Source organism: Phyllosticta citribraziliensis (assembly GCF_038025025.1).
Source record: "Phyllosticta citribraziliensis strain CPC 17464 chromosome Unknown J3D65scaffold_12, whole genome shotgun sequence".
Classification (NCBI taxonomy): Eukaryota; Fungi; Ascomycota; class Dothideomycetes; order Botryosphaeriales; family Phyllostictaceae; genus Phyllosticta; species Phyllosticta citribraziliensis.
In genome coordinates, this window is record NW_027117349.1 from 1,058,288 (window position 1) to 1,079,205 (window position 20,918).

Consider the following 20,918-nt stretch of genomic DNA (forward strand, 5'->3'; position numbering starts at 1 on the left):
GGTTAAGGCGACCTACTTTCTATAAAAGTAGCTATATAGTATACTCTCTTTAATATCTTTTATATACGCATTATTTACTAGATAGGTAGCTTATTACTATATATTAAGTTCCCTTTTTTCCCTCTTTATTTCTATTTTTCCTATATACTAGGAGGAGTTATATATTAAGAATTATATACTTAAGAAGTATTTATATACTTAGTTCTATAATACTAAAAGAGATAGAGTCTAGAAAGGAGTATACTATCTTATATAAATACTCCTTATCCCTATCTATAGTTATAAGTTAGTTAAATACTCTCTAACTTTATTAAGTAAGGAGTATTAAATAACCCCTTCCTATATTTTATATATAAAGGCTTTTAGTATATAGAATATTAAAATTTTAAATTATACTACTTTTAGAAAGATAGCTAGTTTACTAACTCCTCTTTTCTAGCTACTAACTTCTACTTTTTAGATACTTATCCTTCTCTCCCCTCTCCCCTCCCTCTCTACTATTCTAGATAGTAAATTACTACTTACCTTATAATATTTAAATTTATAGTATTATCTAATTTAGCTATAATATATATAACCTACTATCTATCTACCTACTATATATACTATATCTACTATCTACTATATTATCTACTATACTAAGTAAGTAGTATACTAAGTAGGAGATATACTATAGTATATATAGGTAGTATAGTAGATAGGTAGTAGGTAATATATTATAGCTAAATTAGATACTACTATAACTTTTAATATTATAAGGTATAGGTAAGTAGTAGATAAGTAGATAAAGTAGGTATAAACTATATCTAATTAGGTAGGGGGGGGTTAGTATCTAAAAAAGGGGGGTTTTAAACTAGGCACCTTTAGAAACCTTAAGCAAGGATTCCGGCAGAAATATGAAATTGCTATTAAAGTGACTGTCTATCTACCGATATCTACTGCGCAGTATTCTCCGCCCATCCGCGTTGGCTCGTAGAATGAGACCGTTCGCAAAGACTTGAGTTGCTGACGGCTCTTTTACATGCTAGCCACTTCCATCGTCTTCCTCGCACAAGACATCAACCAGAATGTCGCGCAATCCATTGAGTTTGGCCTTGCTCTGCGAGAGAGCATAGCTCAGTGCAGACTGAATGGCGATCTTGAGCGTATCATCGCTTTTGTCACCGGCACTGACCATTTCCGGGACGAAGCAAAGTGGGTCTTCAAGGCTGTAGATGCTGATGCAATGCTCGTGGTGCTCGTCGAAATAATCGAATTTGGAAATGGTATCTTTGACGGCGCCTGTGATTGGCGCAACATTTGCGTTCCTTGCGTCCTTTGAGGGCATTTGAAGACTGTCGTCGATCCTCTCATTGATTTCTTCGGCCTTGACTTTTAGCAGTTCGTTGAACCTTACCTCAGAGGTGGAGGTGAATACTTGGGTTTAGTGGATCGCAGAGGCACCGGTTGGGAATTCGTCTTTTCGGGGCGCTTGACTACGGTCAGAGGTCTGGTGCCGGCGGTTCCCGAAGCCAGATCATGCGTTTTTGGGCGTGAGAGCGAAGCGAAAATCGCGTGCGTGGGCCAGCGCTGATGGGCTCAGAGCGCAAGACGATTTGAGTGTTTGCGCAGCTGCAGTGCGGCCGGTTGACCAGATGACGCGTGATGGGGGAGGTGAAAGGCTTTGGTGCCAGAAGTCAGGCAGATTCTGTGGTTGATGTGTCGTGGCGTAGAACGCGCGCAATGGGCGAGGGCAGCTGGGAGGTGACTTGCTGCTTCGTACTTCAAGAAGTCCGCTCTGTCCCAATTCTCACACTGAATGCACGTCAAGCAGCACTGGCAAGGGTTTAGTTTGACGACTTCTTCTTTCGAGGAGAGATATCAATGCTCGCAGTTATCGTTCAGAACTCTCCATGTCAGCCTGTGCAAATCTATCCCACTCGTAGCCAGTGTTTTGATTTCTCATGCTCTCTGTGTCAACCATAGCAATTTCCCAGTCACGCCCCTTCTTCACGCCTCGATTGTCATCTCTCCAATAATCCTCACAAGGCCCTTCAGCATCCCAAGAAGAGCCTCCTCTCCGGCCAAAGTGTGCGAAAATACACTCCTGACAGCAGACACAAAAGCATTCCTGACAACAGTGGGGTCGTCGGTGACGGGACGCGTTTCCAAAAACCGGCGTTTGACTTTGTCGTCGAAATCTTTGGCCCTGTCGACAACTTCTTCCAACGACACAGCCACCGCCTGCAGAACCGACGACTGCTAATCGAAGTTCAACGTTTCCTGAACGACCTCCAGCATCTCGTGGATAGTATGAGTGTCGTTCGCCACTTGCACTTGAACAAGCGCAAAAGTGATGCCGTTTATGAAAGCCTGTTTGGCGAGGTGGTCTCCGACCGCAACACGATTTAGGTTCCAGCTATTGTCGATTGCGTCGTTCAACAAAGCGTCGGTTCCCGGCCCAGTATTCTTCTGATTGAACAATTCAGCCTGGGCAATGGTATGTCTAATTGCCTCTTTGACGCAGTGCATATGTAAGATCTCCTCATCGAAGCTTAGAGGCTCGTTCTTGCCGCGAACCACGTTTTCAAAAGCCGCCTTTGCGTTGTAATTGCCGGCGGCAATGTCCTGCATTCGCAATTTGTGGACCTCCTCTAAGAACGGGGCCAGCATTGTGTACTTCAAGTCAACTTTCTGTTCAACAAGCTGCTTTTTGAGGGTGCCAATGAGATCTTTATCGTCGGGGGCACCGTCGATGCCCGGCCACTTTTTCTTCCACTCGACAATCATCTGGATAGAGTCGCCGGATGTCCATTCCGTCGCTTGGCCGTCCACGAATTTCCGTAGTGCTGGGTAGGTTGGACGCGGTCCAGGATATTTCATGGCCTGTTCCAAGGCCTCTAGAAGCGAAGGGTCTCTTGAGCGATCGTATGCGCTTGTGAGCAGAGCGAGTCGGCTCTCTCTGTCCAGCCTTTTGTCCAGGATCACCTCCACTCCGTTTGCAGCTCTTGCCTTCTGTGACTCCATGGTCTGGAAGTGAGGAAGCATGTTAGTGATTTCCTTGCCACGAGCGAGTACTGCTTCCTCATTGACGCTCACCTTTATGGCTTGTTGGAGTACAAGGCGAATTCGGACCAGAAGCGGCGGAGTGAAGCGGAATTGACGGGGCAGAGTATTTCGACAACGAGAGCAGCGCTCGGCAGGTACGGTGAGCAGCTGACGCTATACACGCTGACGGGTTGGAAGAGGCGGCTATTCTTAGGCTTTTCACAGCAGTGCCAGAAGAGAGTGGAGCAAGCTGGGCTGGCTCAAGTCGCCATAGGCAAGTTGTGATTGTGATAGGTAATCCGTCCCGCGCTCTAGCAAGGAATCCCTGACGCTGTTTCCGCCATGTGTGCGGTCTTTGCTAAGCACTTGCAAGGTAGCACCAACGGCGATTGTGCCAAGCGCTGTGGTCAGCCCGGGGCGGTGACAGGGACAGGGCAGCGGCTGGCGGGATCTAATTGGCGAGTATAACTGCTGGAATAGGAAGGAGGGTCCAGGGAGGCAAACCTAGTTTGAGTAGCACAACACCATGGCGGGAGACGAGAACGATGTATGCAAGCTGGTTTGGAGCATTTGTGCGTTTTGATTCGTTGCAATTATTCATTAAGCCGTTCGCCTGTGCGATCTGGTATCAGTCAAGGAAAGTTCTCCAGAGCCTTGCGCGAGACGCGCGCGGAGGTTGCGGAGAAATCTACGGTATGTACAAGAAGACCCTGTGACCTTGTCCCGTGTCCTCTGAGCCACTAGTGACAAAGAATGGACTGGTCTGGACATAAGGTGCAATGTGAGAAAGGTGGAAAGAATACACGCCCTACACGACCATCCGATTTAGTCGTCGGTAGGGAAGCGGGATAGCCACTTGAACGTCTCGAGACCAGAGATGATGTTGTCCGCAGTGGCGTCGCGGTAGACACCGTCACCGCTTGGGATGCCGACAGTAGTAAGAGCCGAGCCGGCGTCGCCAAAGGAGCCAACAGTCTTGCCGAAGCGGTAGGCGTTCAGGAGGATCTCGCCCGGACGCCCAGCTGGGTAGAGGGTGCTGCTAGAGTTGCCCGAGAAGAGATCCTGGGCGCCAGAAGCGACAATGACTGCATCAAAGTCGGTGGCATCAGAGGCTGCGTAAGTTTGGTCGATGCCAGTGGCGAGATGCTCCGCCACAACCTTGACGTCGACTTCCTTAGCGCTCAGAGCAGACTTGATGGAGCTGATGGACGAGTCATTGGACGCTTTGACCGAAGAAAGAATGCCGACTTTCAGGCCGTCGAGCTTGAGAAGCTTGTCGCTGAAGGGGCGGACGGACTGGGTCGTGTTGTCGTGGTAGTAGGTAGGATCGGGGTCAGGAGCTGTCAAGCCAATGGCGGTAGCTACACGCTGGGCAATCTCATGTGATACTCTGTTGAGCTGAATGAGAACGTTCTGCTTGACAATGTCCGAGGTGAGTTTGCTTGTCTCGAAGCGAATGGCATTGATCAGAAATTGCTTCTCAACCTTGTTGAGCGAGTTCCAGAACAGGCGAGGTTGGCTCCAGACGTCGGCAAACGTGTCGGAAACAGAGCGCGTCAGAGTGCCAGAGACCTTCCGGTTGGACGTGAAGAACCCGCGGCCCTGAGTCTTGTTCGCCTGTTTCGGCCAGCCACCACCAACAGTGTTAGGGCTGTAAGCAGCAGTTCCGAGAGGAATAAACATTTGCGCAGCACCGTCACGGTTGTTGTTGTGGACCTTGGTGCGCGGTTGGTTGATGGGAAGCTGCTCAAAGTTGGGACCACCGTGACGGTTGAGTTGCGTGTCGAGGTACGAGTAGATGCGGCCCTGGAGCAAAGGGTCATCCGTAAAGTCAACACCACGGACCATATGGCCAGGTTGGAACTGTCACTGTCAGAATGGCGCTCTTTGGTTGGGTTGAACAAGTCGTACCATGGACTGCTCAGTCTCGGCAAAGTAGTTCTGAGGGTTGCGGTTCAAAGTCATCTTGCCGAGAGGAGTGACAGGGACATATTCCTCGGGAACAATCTTGGTAGGGTCCAACAGGTCAAAACCGTACTTCAAGTCGTCACCCTCCTCCATGATTTGGACACCGAACTGGGCAATCATCAGCGAAGTCATCTCCCACATCAGTACTCCCGAAGCTTACCTCCCACTCAGGGTAGCGACCAGCCTCAATGGCCTCGTACAAGTCCTGGCGGTGGTAGTCGGCGTTCTTGCCAGCCACCGTCTGAGCCTCCTCCCAAGTGAGGCCCGCCTTGCCTTGAAGGGACTTCCAGTGAAACTTAACGAGCTTCGTGCTGCCATCATCTTTGACGAAACGGAAGGTGTGGATACCAAAGCCGTCAGTGTGGCGGAGGGACCGAACAATTCCATGCTGAGCCATGGCCCAGAAAAGCGTGTGGAGACTGCTGGGCTGCTGGCTGAAAAAATCCCATGCAGTATCGTGCGCAGTGGCGGCCTGGGGAATCTCATTCTGGGGTTGAGGCTTGACGGCGTGGATGAGGTCAGGGAAGAGAATAGCATCCTGGATAAAGAATACAGGAATATTGTTGCCGACAATATCTGGAACAGTCAGCTTGGCGACACAGGCAGGCATTGATTTGAAGCTTACCAAAATTGCCCTCATCCGTGTACAACCTCACAGCAAAACCGTGGACATCGCGAGCAGTATCTGCCGAGCCCCTACTGCCTGCAACAGTCGAGAAACGGACAAACACAGGTGTTTCCTTGCCCTCCTTGGCGAGGAACGAAGCACCTGTAATGTTGGACCAATCGCCGTAGGAAGTAAAGACACCGTGGGCACCAAAGCCGCGAGCATGGACGGCACGCTCAGGGACACGCTTGGCAGATGTTAGATTTGAATTTGAGCGCAAACTAGAGGAGATGACGAACCTCGTGGTCAAAATGTTGAATCTTTTGGCGGAAAATAAAGTCTTCAAGGAGAGTTGGGCCCCGATCGCCAGCACTCAGTGAGTTTTGATCAGAGATTGGGCCGCCAACATCGCTGGTAAGATATTCGCCAGTGCTGTTGATCTCGTACTGGGCCAGGAATTCTTCTGTGCCGGAAGGAGGGTCGTATTCGCGGCGGGCAAGGTCAGGGTGGCCTTCAGGTACGTCGCGGGCTTGAAGCTCTTCGCCCATGAAAGGACAGGCTGCTGAGGCCGAGCCCGCAAGGGCAGCGGCAAAAATGGTTGTGAGAAGCATGACTTTGAAGTTGGAACGTCTACACCGCTGACCAGGAAAAGAAAACACAGGGCGACCAAGGGGCTTTATACTCGCGTGGGGAAGGACAGGCACGAGCCTGGACCAGGAGCTTACAATGACGGTCGACGTGATTGAGCAGGCAACCCAGTATTCTTGGCCTCGGGAGCGCAGCGAGTCTCAGGCCATAACGGGCGGACCAGCTCTTGGGCCTATAGCTGAGGTGATGGAAAGTGGATCGGCGGGGTTGTGCAACAGTGAATCGCAAGTGCCACTCTGACATGGGGTGGCCACGCACAACCATGCGATTCTCAGCACGCGCCATATGGTAATTGGGAAGGCACACAGAAGCAGAACGGACGGAGAGTCAAGCCCCAACGGACGGCGGCCGTGGAACCCTGGGCTGATCCCCGCCCTTGGGAAACTGATCCATGCATGGTATATCCCCGAATGCTCAGCGACGGCATTTCGCCGCAGCTGACGGCAAACATTTTGCAAATCCAAAGACGCTGACTTGCTAGACTCATCAGGCGCCAGGTGACAGGGTACAGCCACCTGGTCAACAACAAAGGTTTCGGGAAAGGCCAACCGTCTGCCGGCAGCGTGTGCAGTGAACACAGGCTGCATGCAGCATCAAAGTTCAAGGCTGATTATGACGAGAGAAGAAAGGATGGTTGAAGGATCAGCCAGCATCAAACAAAGCACGCCTGAAGCGAGGTAGCCGGGTTGCAGAATCAAAGCATGGCGTGTGAAGGCGGACCAGGACTACGCGTGCTAGCGACCCGGTTTACGCATACCTACAGACGGAGTTCCGTGGAGGGCAATTCCTAGAGATTCGGCGTGCAGACAGCCAAGATGTGGCGCAGACAGGAAACGCAGAGCCAAGCAGGGAGCTTTCGGGAGCTGTCCACAAGGGGCAAGCGGCGACCTGGGCCACGCCGCGTGCAGGTGATCAACAACTGACGGACAACGTTGGTGTGAGATGGAGCTTTGGGTGCTTAGCAAGTGCGGTGAGCCAGAACCTGGGCTGAATAATGAGCTAGAAGCGACTGGCAGGGTGGAGATGGCCCCCGGAGGCTTCAAGGCAGGCCGTTCGGCGACGGGGCCAGGACGAAGCCGGAGCGCGGAACAATGACAGCGGTGTTTGCAGGGAGAGACTCGATGGGCGGGCTGGAGAAGCGCGTCAGGGCCGGAGCGGGCGTCCAATATCCATCGGGATGACGTTGATGGAGTCTGTGCTGAGGTGGACGGTATTGTGGGCGAGAGGGAGAGGTCGACGTCTTGCGGCTAATCGCTGGCAAAAGTCCCGCTCGGTTATGTTGCCAGTCCTGTCAGCTGTGCTACCCAACCACAACACCCACTTCGCTTGCTCTGCTTATGATACTGATGCGGTCCAGAACCACCATTACTTTTCATCGATCGCAATCTGCCGCCATTGCGGAACGAAACGTCTGCTGCATCGCATACAATGGACGCCACGACCTCGCTGAAACCTCTGCTCGCTCCCGAATGACGCACGCTGCCTTGTAAGGAAGAGAGTCGTCGTTGTCGGCAAGCCTCTGGCCCCCACCGCGGGAAATCTGTCGTTGGTGTTTGCCTTGCGGCTCTGCCACAGCGCCACAGCCATTTGAGAGACATGGAGTCGAAATCTGATACCGGACAATTCATGCCGAGTCGTAGTCCTTGCCGCCAGCAGCATCAATCTCACCATGGGAATGTGGTAACGCCATGGACGGGAATTGCTTCGAACGTGTCCCATTCCGTCAGCTTCCTGGAAGATGCACTATTTTCGTGCCCACTCCACCCGTCAGCCCATGCGCCCGATTAGATCCGGGAATCGATCAGCCTGCGGATTCTTCGCTTCTAGAATGCAGCTATCAGCTAAGCCATCGTCATCTTCTATTTTTCCAGAAAGACACGCCACAGTGGTACCTGCCAGTTGGCTTTGCATTGCTTGATTCCAGGTCCTGGATAGCGGAATAGCCACTGACGAAGCCCTCTGCCCAACGGAAGGGTTCATGAGGATAAGGAGCATTGCCACTCCGGCGCTGAGGTCTCGTGGCCCTGGTCTTTGATGCAGTACGGGGCTACCCACCACAATCTTCAATCCAGGCTGTGTGGTGGTCCAGGGACACCATTTACCGTGGCCGAAGCCCCCTCGCTACCTTGGCCTCAGCTTTGCAGGAGAGGACAGGTTTATGGCAGCGGACAATGTCTTCTCAATTCAGGACGAACATCATGCTACTGCGCTGATCACTTGGAACCAGTACCAATCCCCCCTGAGTCTGAGAGACTCCACTGTCGCCCACCGCAACCCTGTGCCGAGAGACCCAGGTCGTTCCCCGAACGAACCGCGTAACGCGCGGCAGCCAGGGACACAACGAAAAGTCGAATTCCTGCCGCGATCTGTTTGTCACGCGCACTGTACACTGGAGGCAGAGCAACGACAGTCATTCAGGGCCAAGGGACCGAAGAAGGGGCCCTTCAAGCCAGTTGGACGTCTCGGTTAGTTTTGTCAAACTTTGAGGGCGGGATGACGTCTGAACCCGGGCGCATAAAGGCCAAGCAATATGCTTGTCGTTACCTGCACGTCGCACAGCTTCCCTGAGGACGAGATCTTGCTCCGCCGTTTCCACCCCGCGGCAGGCTTGTTTTGCTTTCCTCTCCTTGGCGTGAATCTCGAGTTCGGTATTGCGCCTTTCCGCCAACGCATACTGAAGAAGTCAATTTGTTTCCACAAAGTCTGATGAATCATTTTCTTACCAAATGAAAAAGACAAATTGCTTACTAATATCCACCGACACTGCCCACGCTCTCGACCAGCGCCCCTCTTTCGCAACCCGAACAAACTCATCATCAGCGTTGGCGCCCTATACAGAGCCCGAGTTGCACGAACGATCAGACGGCAATGTAGACGACAGGCCAGCGAACAGAGCAGCGATGGCGTCTTACCCGAGCCTCGCAGACGCACTCCTGTGCCGCTGCCCTTTCGCTGTTGCACTGTTGGTGCAAGCTCTCACAGAGGCTGCTCAGCTGTGTATAAGCTTAGAGGAGCTACAGACCGTCTAACCCGAAGTGGAAACACGGGGATGCGGATTGACTCTCCAATCTACCATGTCCTTGCCCGGCCGGCCGCCTTAGGCGCAACATTCGCACACCATAGCGGAATGATTTGACCAATGATTTGACCAACAATCAAATCGCTGGAGTCTTTCCTCAGATTAATGCCAGACTAATCACCATCAAGCCATCCTTCTGCTGAGGCCGCAATCCTTCTACAAGTCTTTTTCGGGCTTTGGCACATCCTGGCAGCCTGGCTCGAGTCCAACGGCCCAAACTTAATCATTGCGGGGCGATGCATCCAGACGCGCTTTTCCGAGGACCAGACGAGTGGTCTGACAGTCAGGGAAGCCTCAAGACCGCAGTAGTGGTCAGGTCAGGTACCCGACCTTCCGACGACGTTCTACGACAGACAGGCGGGCGTCCGTGTACGCGGACGGGGCAGGCTTGCTCCCCAGGCTTGGCCGGGCAGCGGGACCCCAGACCGGATGTGATCGCGGCCCTCACGGTTCGGCCACAACCCTGTCCGCTGCGGCGCCAAGGAGCCGAACCAGGACATCTGACCCGGCTGGCCACGACGCTTTTCGCGACTCTTATGACTGGCTGGTCGCTGTTGGTCCCTCGCCAAACGCTTTGTCGAGCACGCCTGAGCCCAAGCCGTAGATGGCGGGCGCGCGGTGACGCGGATGGCTGGCGACGCGGCATTCGGTCATTTGCGAAAGGAACAGCAAAGGTTGTTTTGACTTGACGAGGAAAGCTCGAACAACAAAAGTTATGGCCGGTTATGGCCGGTACCCGCCCACAGACGGACCAGCGGCCGGATTCCCGTCCCCACGACGATGACTTGTCTGGCAGTGTGGCGGTAAAGCATGCATCGCGCCATTATTATCCTCATCACCTCCGCGTCACAACGGAGGACGACGCGCAAACGGACATCTTCATTTCCCGTTCCTGTGGACGAAAAACCCCGGGCGCTTGGCTGCGTCCGTTCTCCATATGCCCAGCTGTACAGCTATGCAGAGGTGAAGCCCGTGCGCTCGCTCTCCATAGAGAACCAGCCACGGCAGGGATCGTCCGAGGTTTGCTCATCACGTCGAAGTACAATGAATGCGTCGCTATTGGCCTGACTCGGACCGTGATTATTTGCAGCGCAAGTCATTGGTCAACGCGAGCAATCTTGCTACACGAGCACTCAAAGCCTCTCGACGGACGAATAGTTCGCCATCCCTTTCCATGAATTGCTCACCAAGTCGGCAGTTCCAGCACCTCTCTCGAAGTCCCAGGAACCTCATCTCGCGAGCCGCGGCATGATGAAACCGCGCGTCTCACCCTCAAAACCAGATGGAAAGAAAAGCGGGCACGCAAGTTTGAGGCTGCCCGCCGCCCCAAACTCTAAAATGCAGTTTGTTTCTAGCCAAGCTTCGTTGGTTTGCTGGATCGGCGTCGGTTAGGTGTGAATATGGGCCCTTATTTTTCGAGACGCGCCCTATTGTTCCTCACTCCATGCTCTTTTGCTCTGTGTGGGCCCATCTTTGCTGCGGTTGACCAAGCAGTAGATCAGCATCGAGGCATCCTATCGTCGAGCCAAGCGCTTGAATAAGAGCGAGAAGCGCCGGCGCGTCGCATGCCGCTGCAACATGGTCACTTTCACAAGCTTTGGTCTATGCCGCAGTCGCAAACGGTCGAGTTGCTGACCGCTCATCACAGGCTCAGTGAATACAGACTGGACCAACCATGAGGCGCTACGAATACTTCAAACCACCCCAAAAGCGCTGGGTGGACCAGTCGACGTCCCCCAACAATGCCGCCGCACGATTGGATGGTGAAAATACATCGCGCCATCCCACTACAAACCAAAAGACCTCCATTTCAAGCCGCACACCAGGTCCAGTTTTGGTTGGAAAACGGGACACAATCAGGACGTTTGCCAACCACGCCAAAGTGCATACAAATCGCCACTTGCCCGCGCATCTTCATGTGTGTCCGTCCAGAGCGCATGAATGCTCCCCGTCGCCCAGCTCCTCAGATCATGTATACTTCGCGGTCCCTACCTCTCCAGACGGACGAATGCTCCCTGTCCTCATCCCACCTAGAGAATGCATGCTCTTCATAGCTCTCCCTTCAGAGCGCATAGCTCCTGCTCATCCCACACAAACAACGAGTCCAGAAGCCCCATTTCTATATTCCGTGCAAGCCAATAAATTCTCCTGGTCGTTCTTACTCAACATCTGTGTACGCACTGCACTGTATACCAATATGTACCAAAACAACGAAACAAATTCTCCGGCAATCGCCTCCCCCGCCCTATTTCTTCTGTCTCTCGTCGTCTCTCGTCGTCCATCGAAGACGACAACGTCAACATTCCCAACGCCATTCGTTGGCACCATTCGACAGGAACAGAGGGAAGTCGATTGACGAGATCAAAGCCGAAGCCGGCTGGCGGGCTGCCTCCACCGCATCGGCTGCTGTAAGGGGCGTAGCGCGTGCTCGTCCCGGGGTTGGCACTCAAACCGCCGACTGGCAACCCAGGCAGCCGTGTCTGGCGTGTATTGCGCCGGCTGCGGCAAGACATTCAGGGTCCAAGGTAAGCGTCCAAATCGTGTTTTGTTCCCGAAATCTCAGGAGAGCAACGCTGCGGGAGTTCCTTTGAGAGATCCTCCGATCAAGACTACTCACTGACTGAACAAAAGGATATTCGGTGTTTTCCTCTGACAACACTTCCAACATACCATATCACTGCCAGGCGAACGCAGAAGACGGTCAGGGTGTAGACTGGCTTGGGAAGCTGTCCATCGGACCCCGCCAGCCGTTGCAATTGGAGCTGGATGAGCAGAGACACGAGAAGTCGTTTTGCGGAACAGGGCGGAAGTCTGTAGCAGAATTCGAAGATAGGTACCCGTCAGCAGTGGAAATGGAGAATCGGTACTATTGCAGGCCAGAGTCGTCCACGAGGTGCGTGTGTTGCTAAGCTGGACAGCGGGCAGTCACAAAAAGTACATGTACTCGAGCGCGCTTTCTGGGACTGTGCCACCGCAACAATCAACAACGCAGCTCTTCCATCCAACCTCGCGCCTCTTCGACATCCCATTTGAGCAATTCGACTCCGATGAAGCTGTCTCTGCCCTCGAATCGACTTGAGGTCTGAGCGCGTCGGTGCCGTCGCCGTCACCGTCGCCGTCGCGCGCTTTCCGCTTCGAATCATCGCGAACGCTGCACGACCTGCACATCGACGCTCGTGGCCTAGCATCTAGTGACGAGTCTCGTGCTTCATCTCTAATCGGTTACCTCTACACAGCTGCGTACCTGGCCCGCCTACCTTACTGTCTATGTTACGCTTTGCCGCTCTGCATAGGTCATGGGCTGCAGAGGCTGTTCCACAACCGCGGCATGCACCTTTCCAGAGCAATCCCACCACCTCATAAGCAAACACTGGGGCGCAGTGAGCGAATGAAGTCACCTGTCCAGACCGCGCCGGGCAAGTCGCGCTCAGTTGTCATCTGCTTGCTACGAAGACCACTTCGACGATACTTCCTGACGGCTGCACGTGCAGCAGAAACCGGCCTCACTCTCTTCTCCGATACACTCGCTTCGGGTAAGGCCGCGCGCCATCCGAATCCGAACTCTAACATTCAGCAAACCACAGCAATCCAAAACGCTTGAGGCACCCATCGCAAATAGGCGCGGTTTGCCAAAAAGGTACCTCGAGCAGCGCGCCACGCCGCGCCCGCTTCCCGCTCTGTCTCGCCCTGTCTTGCCCCATTCAACCCTGCCTGTCTCACCCCTACGCCACGCGGCGGGAGGGCGACGGGGGTCAGGGAGCAGCGGGCGATGGCAGCCGGGATGCGGGTTCGTTGGGTTTCTCCTGTGCAGATGCACTGGGCGTCTGCTGCGCTGATGTTCGAATCCAAATAGACGGTGGAGGTGGCAGAGATGACAAAGCTGAAGATTTTGTTGGTCCCGGTGGCGGGGATGAGGTGGGATAAACGGAGCGTGGTATTGTGGGGACGGAGAAGAAGGGACGGGGTGTTTGTGCAACTGTGGCACGGGTCTCAAGAACAGGCTCGCGTTCCTGGAACGAAAGTTAATAAGTTTGCTGTGTTTGGTGCTCAGTTGACCTCCTTGAAAAGCTGCGTCGTTGGAGAGGAAATGCAGAGCCTGTACATCCCTCCAAATATTTGATCAATCAAGCCAAAAGCGCAACCGTGCAACAGAAATATTGCGCAAATCTACACCAGTATTTCGACATTTGCGTTCGCCCTCCTGTCTCCAGCGTCCAACGCGACCCAATCCACAAATCGTCAGTACTGCGCCTCTTCTTCCAAACATAGCCTCTCATCTGTCATCAGAGAAGCCTCTCAGCAGCACAAGCAGTGAGACGAAGTAAGAAGTAGAAGCCGACCTGCCAGGGACAGCGGGGTCCGTTCGTCCCACCATCCACCGTCACACTGAGCTGTTCTTCAGGCCTGTGACTTTCCTTCGTGCGAGGCAACGTACATCTGCCATTTCCACCTCCATTCGCATCGGCTTGGACGCGGGAAGAGGTGGAGTGACGATCCTACGCCGCTCTGCTTTTACCTGCGCGGTTTGGTTTGACGCGCCGCGATAAGGCGAAGCGGTAGGGCGGTGAAAGGCTCGATCATAAGTGAGCCGGACAGAGTGGCTGAGTTTACTGCATGTGCGGTGGTGTTTCCTGCGCCATGCGGGCTTGGGATGCGGGTGTTGGTGTGGCGCTGGATCCTTTGTCTGCCGTGTTTCATGCGCTTCTACTGACCCACGCGCCGATGATGCGGGGAATCTTTTGTGAAAGACTGGGAAAGGGCACATGTTGCTGCGGTGTAGCCATGATGGTCATTAGTTAGGTAAGAGAGAATCGAAATCTTCCCTACAATCTCACTGTGGTCCCGCCCTGGGTTCAGCAACATTCGTCGCTTTTGAAATTCTTCACTCTCCCACAATGACGGTCTTCATGACCTTGGCTCGACAGATTTGGAGACTCCAGAGTCGCGTAGAAACCAACGCACCTGCCGCACAAAGCAAAGAGAGAAGGAATAGTAGGTAGGTAGGAGTATCTTCCTCCCCACCCACAGCAGGCACAGTAGGTGTGGTAAGTCTCTTTGGCTTTTTCAACGTTGAGTCTGCCTCTGTGTGTGGAAGGTGTTTGCTGGGGAGCAAAGCCTCGAATTTGTAGCGGAAGATCTGAATGCCGAGAGTGCTGCCTTGAGCATGGACCGATGGCACACGGGCGACGACCTCATCGTGCGCGGAGAATGGCCACATGGAAATGCACGGCGCCATGACATGGCGACGCGCGATGATGTCGCCATCAGACTCACAAGGAACATTTCGCCAGAAGCATGTGGAAGGTCGAAGAGGCTTGCGACAGAAACTTCTGCTGGCAACGGTAGCATCCCGATGATCAAGGAGCATTCATCGGCGATGGAAGCTTGCGGTCCTGTTTTCTCGCACTGGAACAGTAGCCTGTTGCTCTTTTCTTCGCGTTGTTTCTTTCCGCTTGTTGGGCTGTGGCGATTCCTGTGCGCATGGTCCGCGAACTCAGGCCAAGATTGCCCCTGAAACTGCCAGCCCCTGACACCCCCTGAAGCAGGAAAACGTGATGCAGTTCGCGTTTTACCATCGGCAACTGCAACAAAGCATTCGAAAAGATGTTGAACGCGCCTCCAATCGCAATGGTCTATCCACAAAGCGCAAGATAGCCGTTCATCCAAGTTCTGCCCACCGGCCGCGGCGAGGGCCATATCACAACAACCATCGATCGCATTGTTTCACAAACAAGACTGAGGGCTCCCCATCTCCTTCAGAGCCTATGGACTGCTAAAGATATAGCGTCGATCAATTCAACGACTGCAATCGCTGTGAAAACTCCAAAAAACCCTCCTGCACCCCCAACTCCTCACTTCATGATTCTACAACAGTAGACCATCAAAACGAATCGCTTTTAAAGCCAAAAGAGTAATGCGTCGGCCGGGAATCGAACCCGGGGCTCATCGAAGTCGAAACTGTCGTGATATCCTGATGGTGTTGAGGTTTTGCTCAGACTCCACTAATCACGTGCTTGGCAACGATGAATTTTACCACTAAACCACCAACGCTTTTGAGTGGATTATGAAAATTGCAGTGCCCAATACAATATATATACGTAAATTTTAATGACTCGGATAAGCCTCCAGTCCCCTTGAAGACCCCCATGTCCCCTCCCCTAGTGACATGGTTTTAGGGAGTTTTTGAATTTCCTGCTTCTCGGATCAGTCTTTAGGTAGAATTCCGCCTTCCAACTAAGCGAGAACTTGGAAGCCGAGGTTTTTGATGTATCAACAAATAAATATACGAAACTCAAGCAAGATTTATGTTGTCCATGCATGTATTCTGGAAAAACGTATGGCTCGCCGCTTTTTCCGCATCTCGCCCCCACTCCTTAAATAGACAGCATATTCTGTGATACCTGCAGGATCCACTTATTCTCTACACGATTGGTCGCAAACGCGGGGTGCGGCACAGCATCTCATGATCTGTTGATGGTGGGTGTCGACCGCAGACAACCTTCACACCACCAGAACGGGAGGAAGCAATCAATTCTAAGCATTTGCACCATGGAGACTTCGTCTACAATAGCATCATGGCTCTCTTTCCTTGTGACATCGGTCGGGCTGGGCTCGCTCATCTCACAAGCCAGCGTCATCAACGACAAAATGGACCCCTTTCATGACCAGCGCTCAGTCAAACACCTGGGAATCTGGTTCTGCCGACAGCCGCAATTTCCCTTTTGGAAAGTCGCGAAGCCACCTCCAATTGGACCCGAGATCAACGCAAAGCTCAGCGATGGGTTCTGCGGATTAAGCGCTGTACACCTATCTAGAGTGCCCGTGTCACAGCAAGCCGGCGAAGCGGGATGGGCCACGTTCCTTGCCGTCATCCACCAAGAGCAGTTGCGAATCGTATCTTCTTCCGCTGGCGACATCGAAGCCGAGAAAGGACTGCTTCTCAAGGAGATTGAACGCGAATTGATTCGTAACGGCTGGGAGTCTCTGCCAAAGTCCCCCCTCGTCCGCCACAGGAAATCGGCGTGCATTACAATCAGCCGGACCACGCTTTTGACCTTGCTCTCCATAACGAATGCGCGGCCTATTTTCCGCCATAGCGATGCAGCAGGACATCGCGCAGCCTATGCATCTTACTCTGGACAGTGGTACATTGACTGGCCCTTGGGTTCGCCGGCAACCGTCAGCTTTGCCGCCCACGACTCCCACTCCGCCGCAACAGATGTGTATCCCCTTTCTTTCGAACGGAGAGTCGACAAGTGTATCCAGATGACTGCAGGAATCATTGCGACATTCGACTTCAAAGTTGCGTTTCCAGGCCGCAAAGCACCGGGAAGATATGTTCTCGAACACATCCCCAAAGGATTTCCAGGTGCACACGGAAGTCGACACCTCTACAACATGATGGGTGGAAAGGTCTACGAGATTGACTTTTTGTTCGCGCGGAAGCTTGGCCCCAACGACCCTGAGCCACCGCAGGCAATCAAGCTCAACCTACCCAGTACTGCAAAAGGCGAAGTCGAAATGTTCGTCTGTGCGCCGGAACAGGAAATCTTGAGTCGAGCGATGGATAGTCTGCCGTGGTCATCACTCTCCTGGAGCATTCACCGGGGTCTCCGTGATGTTCTCATGGCATTCTCAAAAACTCGCATGGATGAGCTGCGCTCGCGGTTTGCGTCTACGCTCCGCCAAGCCGTGCGAGACAATCCTTTGGCGCTGGATGCACTCGGATGGGAGCCGACTTTTGTTCGGCAACACATGGGAGACATGGCTGCGGGAGCAGTCGTTGCCGGCAGCGGGAATTCCGGAGATCTCGTTCGCGTCGTCACTGACATGACTCTGGCACTGTGCGGCAGCAATAATCTCAAAGACCTCGACGAAATCACGTTCTGGCGGTCTCCTGTCCAAGATGCTGACGCCACAGATCTCGATCGACAAGCCATCATCGCCTTGACAAAGTGTTTCATCCTCGAATGGAGCACAGAACTTGACTACCAGATGTATCACGACCTTCCCCTTAAACTGTATTTTGCATAGTCGGTTTCTTGGATCTTCCAGAAGCTGCCGTCATTGAGCGCATACGTCTTTCTTTTTGGATTGGTTGTGTTTGGGACCAGTGTGTTTGAGGAGAGCGAACCGAAGGCGTTCCGAGCGTCGTATTCTCCCGCAACTCTGTGCCTGGAATGTTCTCATGAGCTCGTAAGCAGCCGGCGCCGTTTGTTTCGTAGAAACCGAGAGAGTTCCCCGTGAGCCGCAGCACCGAGTTTGACCACAATCCGACCATCTCTTGGGTGTTTGTCTCTCATTTACCCACCCGCTATTCCGAAACGAAACGGAGCGTTTTCACAATGCCTCAGAGCTGTGGAGGTCCAGAGAACGCGGCCCGGCAGGAAACGGCTGGTAAATCTGCCATGGCACGAAACAGCGAGAGGATCCCTCCTACTGAACCAGCGATTGTCTCTGCCTACGCGGCTAGCTCCGCTCGCATCGCTCGGCAAGCTACCCATTACGTGAATCTTGTCGGGTATTTCGGCGTCATATCCAGGTAGGTGTCTGCAAGCCCTTGATTTCTCTCACAAGGAACTCCATGTTTCGGCGAGCGGCTCTGTCACTTGTGGGAGGGATTGCTAGGCGGAAACAGGGCGATGATGCATAGAAGAGGCAGGGCAGGTGAGGCTATCGTGACTGTCCAGAACATAAGAGCCTCATGACCAAGTCGCTCGGCTCGACAAGAAATTCCATGGTGTGGTTGGCATAGCGGGACGCTTCAATTCGCGGTTTCTGACGCTCCGTTGCGGCGTAAGCGCGGAGGGTTGTAGAGGGGCTGAGGTGTTCGTCCGTACGCAGACGACACGAAGAAGGAGCCAAGGCAGCGAGGTGGTGAAGGCAGACAAAAGTTGGAGAGCTCAAGGATTTCAAACGTCTCGTCCTTTCGGCGGAGAAGCGACGAGCTCGGTTCGGTTGACGATCTCGAAAAGCGCTATGACTCGCAGATCGACGGCCACGACTTTCGACATGCCGGGCTGCCATCATTCAACACCAAACCCTTTCATCTCGACACTTGACAAATACTCCTCTTCATCGTTCACTGAACATTATCTCCGAGCCACAGAGTTGTTGACCTCGAGCAGGTGTCTTATCGCAGGTCGAAATCATGATTGGCGATGATGCCTCGCTTGCCGAAGCCGTTGACTGTTAGGTTCTTCGTCTGCCATCTTTTTCAAACCATCATCCCGCCATGAGAGCACGCCATCCAGTACCTGCTAGATTTTCCTTCAAGCTCGTATGCAGCCCGAAGAAATTCGCTCTGTAGATGAACAAAGGGTCCTTCGTCCTGCAACGTCGAAACGGTCCGGCAGGCGTTGGCTGTTGGCAGATGCCGGACGCTCTCGGGATCGAACGATCGCGGCGCGGAGCGTCGGGCTCCCGCTACTGTCCTAAGCCTTGAAGCCGCTGCCATTCGGAGGCTCTCCCTGGTAGTGAGCGCCCTGCCAGGTTTTGTGGATGTCCGTCCTCTCCGATGCACTACAGAATCCACGCATCCTCGACCTCGCGCCTGCCTAAAGGATTTCCTAGCCCTCCCGATTCCAAGTCTTGGAGATGCCAATGCGCTCAGTACACTTTTCCAAACCTCACTCAGGGCATGTTCGAACAAGAGGTACTAAGCCTAATCATGTGGAGCCAACCGGGCAGAAACTATGAAGACGACAGTCAGACATTAGTCGCTTGTTCATGTTTCAAAAAAACAGAAGAAAAGAGGCAGCTTTCTCGTCAACCACTCCCCATACTGGCTCAGAAGCCGAGATTGAAATGACTTTGGCCAGGCAAAGTAAAGATATGCCCTGCTTAGCGTCCATGTCAACGGACCCAGGACGTATCAGGCAAGTCGCAACATGTTTTGATTGGTGCAAATGCTCAGGAATTATTCTAGCAATGTTTATGCACGGACCGATGAATCTGTCATTGCATTATTTGTGGCTTTAGAGAAAATGAGGCAGTATTCTGTTTCAAAAAGAGGCGGACCCCGGGCACGTGCCAGATCTAGTGCACCCAGACGCCCGCAAGTCCTACACGCACGTACGGTTTCCTTGGCCTTATGCAGTGACCAAGGCATGTGCACGAGTACCAGCGATCTGTCAGAGCCTGGCTCTTTGCGCACCGAGAGGAAGCCGTTGACTTCCGTCTTCACGGCTTATTCCTGGACCACCAGCAACTGCGTAAACTTTGAAGAAGAGTTGTGTCTATCGTTTGGTAAACAGCATCGGCAGTTTGGACATGTCAAATATCGCTAGGGTATAAGTGGCAAGATCGATTTGTCACTTCACACATTACAGGTAACGGAGCCTTCTTTTCCATGCGCTCGTGCGTATTTGGTTTCAGCTTCGAGAATACGCGCTAGATGTCAATCTCCCGCTCTCTCTGCTCCAACAGACCCATGGAAAAGACCAGTGGATTGAATTGCATCTTCAAAGATCCATCGAACGGAATCATTGCTCCTCAAGCTCCCGTTGACTTGGAAAGGTTACTACTCCTCTCGCACACTTCAGAGTCGAGTATCGCCTCCTGAAACCCAAGTCATAGCAAAAGCACAATCTCGAAGTGCAGCTGACTCAATGTTTGCTCGGCCTTGCTGACAGGAGCTCGCCATCCGGTCGAGCCGAGAATGCCATTGCCCTTGGACTTTTCCAAAGGGCAACTCCATGCGCGACAGTATTCGCCTTACGCGTCCAAGGGTTTCAATGTCACTTGTCACAGAATTTTCTATGCCGGACCGTCGGTACTCCGTCCGCCTTGACCACGGCTGCATAGTGCAACAGCCCTTGTCAAATTCAGCTTTATGGAATCTGGAAGCACGAGAGAAGGTCATCCAGGAAGCCTTGCGGCTCTGGACTGCCAAGTGACCTCGCTGCCTAGGTGCAGCCCTCGTGATGGTACTGTACAAAGTAAGGCGGACGCCCGCCAACGGGTCGAGGTTCTCCTGCTTTCCGAAAGACCCAAGTTCCACCGCTGCCTGTTGAAACTGACCGCGGCATCCAGGCCAACTTTTTTGTTTGGCTGTTTCTCCGTGCCTAGGCCCCTGTTCTGAATGACGTCAAGGGGACCGATTGTTTGGATTCTCCGCTCTCGTCCGCAAGTGATCCTCCGGCATGTCGGCCTCTACAGGATGGAGAGGCGATTCTATAAGTATAGCCTCAGTTCACTGCAAGAAGTTTCGTTTCTCATCAGCTCCACAGAACAAGTCAAATACTCCTATCCTCTCCACTTTTCAGAGAGAAAATCTCTGGAGTCAGATCCTCCGCCACCTTCTCCTCGGGTCCAACGACTCCATCTACAGACCCTTCACCTCGAACAATTACGCTTGGAACGGCAACTTCTTCAAGAACTTTTTCTCCGCGAACTCTACCTCCAGCAGCTGTATCTGCAACAGCTCTACCTTCGGCAGCAGCTACAGCTCCAGCAAGAGCTCTGCCGCGAACACATCTACCTCAAGCAGGGAAAATCGGCATTACCGGATCCAATCCAGCTTGCCCGAATTCTCCAAAATGGGTCGAGTGTTTCGGATCTTGGCCATTTCGGCCGTTCTGGCTGCAG

The 20,918-nt window shown here is 53.1% G+C and overlaps 4 protein-coding genes and 1 non-coding gene across 5 annotated transcripts; 2 read left to right on the forward strand and 3 right to left on the reverse strand.

Moving 5' to 3' along the window:
- Positions 1–1,772: 1,772 nt before the first annotated feature.
- J3D65DRAFT_638355 (uncharacterized protein) lies at positions 1,773–3,361 on the reverse strand. The gene has a single exon (XM_066801616.1). It carries the CDS (start codon positions 3,025–3,027, stop codon positions 2,242–2,244), a length of 786 nt encoding a protein of 261 aa, XP_066651490.1. The 5' UTR covers positions 3,028–3,361; the 3' UTR covers positions 1,773–2,241.
- Positions 3,362–3,590: 229 nt separating this feature from the next.
- Positions 3,591–6,238, reverse strand: J3D65DRAFT_638359 (catalase). Its single transcript, XM_066801617.1, has 5 exons — positions 5,902–6,238; positions 5,621–5,849; positions 5,156–5,571; positions 4,939–5,103; positions 3,591–4,890 (listed from the first exon to the last, which is right to left on the reverse strand). The coding sequence occupies exons 1-5, from the start codon at positions 6,211–6,213 to the stop codon at positions 3,853–3,855; spliced, it is 2,160 nt and encodes a 719-aa protein (XP_066651491.1). The 5' UTR covers positions 6,214–6,238; the 3' UTR covers positions 3,591–3,852.
- Positions 6,239–10,927: 4,689 nt separating this feature from the next.
- J3D65DRAFT_638362 (uncharacterized protein) lies at positions 10,928–11,960 on the forward strand. The gene has a single exon (XM_066801618.1). The coding sequence runs from the start codon at positions 11,005–11,007 to the stop codon at positions 11,683–11,685; it is 681 nt and encodes a 226-aa protein (XP_066651492.1). The 5' UTR covers positions 10,928–11,004; the 3' UTR covers positions 11,686–11,960.
- Positions 11,961–15,244: 3,284 nt separating this feature from the next.
- Positions 15,245–15,380, reverse strand: J3D65DRAFT_t140. Its single transcript has one exon. It is a non-coding gene; the product is annotated as a tRNA-Gly (tRNA).
- Positions 15,381–15,878: 498 nt separating this feature from the next.
- Positions 15,879–17,363, forward strand: J3D65DRAFT_671431 (uncharacterized protein; the record flags this gene model as incomplete). Its single annotated transcript, XM_066803393.1, has 1 exon — positions 15,879–17,363. One exon carries the CDS (start codon positions 15,879–15,881, stop codon positions 17,361–17,363), a length of 1,485 nt encoding a protein of 494 aa, XP_066651493.1.
- Positions 17,364–20,918: the final 3,555 nt, after the last annotated feature.